The 7,228-nt window shown below is 38.2% G+C and overlaps 1 protein-coding gene across 1 annotated transcript; it reads left to right on the top strand.

The window, feature by feature from the left end:
- Positions 1 to 1,173: 1,173 nt before the first annotated feature.
- Positions 1,174 to 6,718, top strand: LOC122130242 (prosaposin-like). Its single transcript, XM_042704895.1, has 10 exons — positions 1,174 to 1,295; positions 1,399 to 1,460; positions 2,818 to 2,892; positions 3,994 to 4,113; positions 4,339 to 4,449; positions 4,656 to 4,736; positions 4,995 to 5,178; positions 5,607 to 5,683; positions 5,793 to 5,842; positions 5,975 to 6,718. Exons 1-9 carry the CDS (start codon positions 1,247 to 1,249, stop codon positions 5,826 to 5,828), a joined length of 795 nt encoding a protein of 264 aa, XP_042560829.1. The 5' UTR covers positions 1,174 to 1,246; the 3' UTR covers positions 5,829 to 5,842; positions 5,975 to 6,718.
- Positions 6,719 to 7,228: the final 510 nt, after the last annotated feature.

The following is a 7,228-nucleotide window of genomic DNA, read 5'->3' as shown; positions in this document are numbered from 1 at the left end:
AATCACATATCTGTAAACACACACACCTGGTCATACAGTAGGCATGCATCATGGCCTTTAATGACACAGGTTATGAGTTGTTTATAAAATCTCCAAGGCTTCCTTCTGAATGGAAGAAAAGTGTTTCACCTTCTAAAGAAAGTGAAATAGATGATTCATATGATTAATAAAAGTTCATAATAGACACATTATTAAATTTGTCCTTATTTAGAAAAGAATAAACAGAAGCTGTTCTTAAATGATTTACCATGTTCCATCTACTGAGTTCAAATCTTTATGTAAATACAGCTGGAAGCCTGTAACAAAAATATAACTGAAATCCAAAATGGGCATATTGTTGTGCTAGATGTAAATTAATTTCTGACACACTTGGTTATACTACCACCTTTGTCCATCAGAGGGAGCAAGAAAGAAACAGTATCTCAGGAGGTAACAGCAGCTTATAATTGTATGTAGCTGGTACAGCATCAGCCTTTAGACTTGGATGTCTGGTACAATATACCAGACATTTGCTTGTCAAAAAAGACGTTATTGCCTGCAGAAAAGAAAATGTTTGGGTCATGATCTAAACCTTGGTTTACTGAATGGAGAATGAAACATCTTAAACAGTAAAATACTAACACAAAGTTTTAAAGAATGTGATGGATGGAAGTTATCTTTTAATTTTGCATTACGCTGAGGTTAGTCCTGTTTCTTTATGAAGCTGGAAGGTACTGTGATGAAAGTCTCCATGCAGAATACAATTAAGCATAAACCATTTCAATCCGTTGATGAAGAGCGGAACAGTCCTACCCCCCTGAATTCAAGTACATTTTAGATTGATTTTAGCCAGAATTTTACTTACCAATTAATTATGTTTCAAGCAATTATCATTTCATGTAATGTCTTCCTCACAGGATGACGAAATTTAAGTTCTGACTTGGTGACCCATCAAAATCAACTCTGAATGAATGCATCCACATTAAATATAGCTTTATGTATCTGTAAGACTGTTTAAGTATGTATGGTTAGTTATTATCTTAAAAGTCAATAGAGGAATTACTTTAAACTCCTCTTAGTGTGTAACGTACAGTAGCATACTCTCAGATGCCCTGTGGTTTTGCACACTATTCTCAATGTGGTTTCTCACTGGGCGGTTTTTCCTGTTTTAAAGTGTGAGTGCTACTCTCCATCTCTGCTGTATAAAAACTGTTCTCAGCCAGGGAGGGGTTCATTTGCACATCCAGCAGCAAGACAAACTGAAGACATGTCAACCATGTTCAAGCTTCTGATCTTACTTTGCTTGCAGAATGCAGGTATGTGACAGGAAAACGAGTTGTCAAAGCAATTTAATAGCATTTTATGGTAGTCTTTACATATTGGGCTGAATTTGTGTTAATTTCATCTATCGTATGTTAGTTCCAGTGCAAGGCATGTATGCTGAGAACCTGAACGATGTGCCAGAACACCTGCCTACAGCGGTTTGTCATTCATTCTGTATCTCAAACACTGTTGTTCTGTCTTCTTTTGATTTGATACATTGTCTGCATTATGCAAATTATTTATTTCTTATTGTAAAACACGCATGACTAAAATCTACAATATATATATATATTTACAGTGATTTTATAGAAATGTATTAGAAGTGCGTATGGATAGATTAAGCATAAATTAAGCATATGCATGGAGATGTATTGTGAAATATGTGAAATACGATTTGTGAATATGAGAATGGGGAAGCATGTCTAAGAGTTGTAACCTCGTTGTAAATGTTGCCAAGTGATTAATGGAAATCCTTTGAAAGGTATATGAATTAGTAGAGACATCACTGATTTGAATGCTTAGAATGGGGTGACATTTGAAGCACAAAACATCCCAAAGGGGCAAACATTTTGTTTACTATTTATAAAGCAAAGTTTACTAAGTGAAGCAAATTAATAAGGAAACAAACTAAATAGGTCTGATCGCATCCTTCTATTTCAACACACTCTGTACACCACTCACAAATGTACTTACAGTATCTAGTTCACTGGATTGTTCAGTGCCTCTTTAAACAGATCACTAAAAAACAATTCCTTCATGTATGGCTGAACGTCAGACTGAAGAGTTAACACATGTTGGGTTAACTTAGACATAGACATGTGGCTTCAACACCACCCTTTCTTGTGAGGAGCATGCATCTCACTTCTGCTTTGCTGTGGTGACAGTAATGTATTTTTGAACTGATCATTTTTTTTTAACTTTAACAGATAGCTATGAGAAACAGGAGATAACCCAACATGTTCAGCATACTAGTTAGAGAGGGGGAAATACATTATTGTTTTTTTATTGTTATTATTATTTAAATGCTAAAAAAATGAAAGCATTCCAAAGAGATCATGTATAAAATGCATACTGATTGATTAAGCATGCCTTTGCCCTTTTTATCTTGTTACACACTGGTTGTATTTTATTGATTTTTTCTGAAATCACTCCCAAAACATTACATGATGTTTTCTATTCAAAGTTCGGGAGGAGCCCATATGGATGATTGACAGCTGTCACTCACCCTGCTTCTGCATTCTTGGATATTTTAACCAGCCTACCTGTCTACTATGTCACGCGCTGCGGCGTACCAAAGCATCCCACCTCCTCCACATTAGCCCTTATCCATATCACACGAACTCTCCACTAGGCATTCTAGAACCATGGCCAGTTACCAAGCCAAACATGCTTATTAATAGCACTCTAAATCAAGCATTCTGATGGGCAAACTAGTGAAATGATTATTAAGCACTCCAGTAAATCAACTAGGCCAGACAATGTAATCAGTTATTTACCCTTGTGTCTCTCCCACAGACTATAGACACCTGTAAGACATGCACTGAAATCTTTGACAACCTGAAAGACCTGATCGCAGATGCTGGAGTTCAGGTAAAGTGTAGCACCTTGATACACACACACACACACACACACACACACACATCTTGCTAATCTGGTGATAACAAAATGTCAGGTCAATATGTGTACCTTTTTGAATATGCGAACAGTCTAACATCCCCCATATCTGAGCCTACACACCTGCTTACACAGCAGGTATTGTAAACACAGTGTCTTGTACTGACATACAACAGCTGACGTTATCACGCTGTTTACACTGAGTACTTCAGTATCACAAATGTACAGAAGCCTCTCCCTTCTTTGAAAAAGGTGAAAAATGGTTGCAGTTCAAGTATGAAAAACTTTGATAACAGGGTATGATTTTTTCCAAAAGGTATTACCGAGAAATGATGAAGAACTTTCAGGTTTGATTCTGACAAAAGCAGAAGTTTGAACCCCTTCATAACCTTTCACTTCTGTGGACCACTTCTCCTTATCCTGACCACTATGGCTTCAAGAAAGCAGAAATAGAGATGTATTAATGAAAAGGCCGTGTACAGAAGTGATACAAAATGTACTGCAAAGCCTTGGCATCGATTCTGGATCAATTCGGTACTCTAACCTGATGAGAGTAAACATGAAAATTGCACAAGCATTCTCTTTCTCATCTATATTACTTCCCCCTTGTGTTTTTACTTTTTTATTTGGTTATTAAGACCCAGTGTAATTACCTCTCAGCTCTAAATGAAATGGTTTCTAGAAATTGTAATACAATAAAACCTAAATACATTTTTAATCAAAGCACCTACTGAATAATGGGTAAAAAGAAATACGTCACTATTTTATGTTAAGTCATTGTAGCTAGAACCAGGCCTGTAGGTATAGAAGCTTTTTACATTTTTTGACAGACACCTAATTACGTCTCCAAGTGATTGCCTATCACAAGCTGTTAAATGGTTGTGCATTTTACAGGAAGCAAATTCACTGTGGCATGGATTGTTTTAGTGTCTTCATCAGAGGAAACAACTGCAACCAAGAACATCATACTTGGTTCCTTTCTCTGCAGACTTCATCTCACAATGTATTTGCATATAGCAGGCAAAGCATATCTGTTTCCACTCCTAACTACTGTACCATGATTCCCTCCATCCTCAGGGAATGATTAAGCAGGACCTGGAGTTATACTGTGAGATGCTGGGCGGATCAGCAAATATCTGCAAGCAGATGTTGGACAAAAACCTCCCCATGATCTTCTCCATCTTTGACAAAACCTTAGTTAGTGACTTGCACCACAACACTGCATGCAGCACACACACACACACACACACTGCAAAACCCACGGGGGCCATATCTACCTGAACCGGAATCACATTCAATAGGCCTACAACTCTGCACAGTAACTTTAGCAAACCTTTATTTTTTACTTTTGGACAAACTATACAACTACAATTTAGAAGGAGCTATTCAGACAGTTAACAGTCAGTCTGGGTTTTCTTACAGAAACCAGGGGTGATTTGCTCTGCACTGGGGCTCTGCGTTGTTGAGGTAGAAAACGAGTTGCAGGGTCTGATGGCCAAACTTGAAACAGCTTTCAAATCTCAGGATCTTGGGGTAAGAGCATCTCCATTATATACACAGAAATCATCATTTAGTATTTGAATTCAATGGCTGTTTTTGTCTAAATCAATCATAATCAATTACATTACGAGTTGATGATGATCTTTTGTCTTTTATACTGGTCATCCCCTGCCTTGCGCTTGTCTCTGATCAATTGTCTTGTTTGTCTCTCTCTTTCTTTCTTTCTTTCTCTCTCTCAGGTGCAGTCTAATCTTCAGTGTAAGTTCTGTGTCTACCTGATTGAGCTCCTGGAGAAGCTCTTGCCCAAAGAGAAGACTGAGGTAACAAAAGCAAAAACAAAAGTGTGCTTGCAGTGTAAGACTTTCTGTAGCCTTCATAGACTTTCCCAGTAGTTTCCTGTGAACTGACACTTCAGTTCAGGTTCAGGCTCTCTAAACGTATTTGCCTCTAATCTGTGATCTGGGCTTGCTGGCCTCGTAATGCGTTCTGTCATGGAGCACTGGTGCATGTCTGTGTGCTACACTGCAATGCATCAGAGACACGTGCTTGTTTTCACTTCCCTTTCGTGTCCCTCTCAGACTGCTATCGCTCATATGCTGGAACGCGTGTGTAACATGGTGCCCTCAGCGTACAGGGACCAGTGTGAAGCATTCATCGAGCAGTACAGTAAGAAACTGATCGAGCTGCTTCTGGAAGAATCCCCGCCCCATACTATCTGCACCCTCATCCACCTCTGCAAGGGCATGGAGACACCAATCACTGGTGAGGGAACACACAAACATCCGCCTGCTTTTAGTACAGGAGGTAGAGAAGTCGGTTAGTAATCAGAAGGTTGCTAGTTCGAATCCCTGTCGAAGCGTCCTTGAGCAAGACACTGAACCCCTAATTGCTCCTGATGTGCAGTGTGCCATCAGTGTAAAATGTAAAATGTGTATACCTTGTAAGTCGCTTTGGATAAAAGCTTCTGCTAAATGACTAAATGTAAATGTAAAATGTTTTAGTAGAAGTATACATGCAACAATAGATCAGTGAGGTAAAATGAGAGTCACAGGCAGTGTGGCTAGAGCACAGTATCTATATATGGCCTCTGGCAAAATGACTGAAGTAGTGAAGGTATGTATAATGGAACTTTTCTATCTGAACCAACTTCCTGAAAACAAGTCACTCATTCTCTAAATTTTGTGTTTCAGGTTATCACATGAGTGGCTATGCTTGCACTGCAAGCAGCTACAGATGCCAGAACCTTCTGACCGCTGTGGAGTGTGGGGTTAGTAAAACGCTACTGTGTTTATAGTTGGTGAATTTTCTGAGAAAATTGCTTTAAAACAAAAATTACATACAAAACATATATACATATATTGGTTTGTTGTTCACAGGCAGTGGAATTCTGTCAGAAATATGTCTGGGTGTAAAATCCCTGTCCACGGTAAACTGCAGCTCATAATTATTTTATACCATTTTATATCTCTACTCTCTGTAAACAATAATTGATGTTCACAACTCTTATTAGTATAGAATTTCTGTTCATTCATTTTGTATATATTTTCTTTTGAGACAGCACAGAGAGAGGACTGATCTCAGCGGACAACACTTTCAGCTCTCTGCAGTTTCCTCCTCTCAGCAGTGGTCCCCCTATGTGTCAATGCCAGTGATAGCAGATCTGTACACGAGCAGACTGATAGCGCTGCAGCACAATAACCTCCAGTCACACCGACCTGCACAATTGTGACTGATATCAGCTTAGTCTTGCAGTCTATCGTCTTTATCTGCAAAAGAGCATACTTTGGGTTCAAGATTTCTGTGTAGTGAGGTACTGGTAGTACTTCTAAAACCCCACTGTTTAAATACATGGATAACCTTTAAACCAGAACATTACATCAGATCCGTTCTGCATAATCTTTTCAGTTGACTTAACCAATAGTGGATGGACGTTATTGCTCTTTGCTAACAGATAACGTCTTCGAATAAGACCACACATAATGGCTGTATGGGTCAATGTCGGCCCTTGATTAGGAATCAAACAAGTCCACAGGAGTTGCCATTTATTGATTCCAAGTCAAATTCCCCCAAATGCTTAAATGAAAATCTGAGAATTTCCCGTGAAATTGTATTGCTAAGAGCAACATTCAAGATACTATACTGAGTGAAACCTACTGATCAGATTATGAGGTGTCATCCATGTAGTTTTTTATTAACCCTGTCATTTCCTCTGCTATTGCTGCAGTGTTTTGATTGATCTCCCATGCTGAATTATTTGATTTGTACCTTGTATCGTCTGTCGAATAAATCATTTTGAAAGGTGGAAGTTGTTCATGAATTTTTAAATGTTCCTGTCATTAATATATAATATACAGTGTCCTCCACAATTATTGGCACCCCTAGTGAATATGAGCAAAACAGGCTATAAAAAATATGTCTTTGCTGTTTATCTTCTTGGTCTTTCACTCAAATTATTCACAAAAATCTTACCTTTTCATTGAAGTAAAACTATTGAAAAAAAAAAACTGTTGACATTAAATAAATATTTTTCCCCAAAACATGTGTGCCACAATTATTGGCACCCCTACAAAAATCTTATAATTAAAATCTAACTGAAGTATATTTCCAGTCATGTTTTACATTTTTAAGTTCACCTGTTTGATAAGGAACTCTTAAGAGGTCAACCATGACTTCCTGTTCCACTGGCGTACAAATATGAGGTGACACAGGCCAAATTCCATTAGTCATTCATCACTATGGGAAAGACCCAAGAACACAGTGACGATGTGCGACGGAAAGTTGTGGAGCTGCACAAATCAAAAAATGGACACAA

This window comes from Clupea harengus, unplaced genomic scaffold (genome assembly GCF_900700415.2).
Source record: "Clupea harengus unplaced genomic scaffold, Ch_v2.0.2, whole genome shotgun sequence".
NCBI lineage: Eukaryota > Metazoa > Chordata > Actinopteri > Clupeiformes > Clupeidae > Clupea > Clupea harengus.
This window is presented reverse-complemented; position numbering and strand designations above follow the sequence as displayed.

What these genes read in the sequence shown, in the direction of transcription:
- LOC122130242 (XM_042704895.1), top strand. Translation starts at nt 1,247, where the DNA reads ATGTCAACCATGTTCAAGCTTCTGATCTTACTTTGCTTGCAGAATGCA. An exon ending in CCATCTTTGACAAAACCTTA is followed by an intron (nt 4,114 to 4,338) that starts GTTAGTGACTTG and finishes GTTTTCTTACAG; the next exon opens with AAACCAGGGGTGATTTGCTC. An exon ending in CATGGAGACACCAATCACTG is followed by an intron (nt 5,179 to 5,606) that starts GTGAGGGAACAC and finishes TTTGTGTTTCAG; the next exon opens with GTTATCACATGAGTGGCTAT.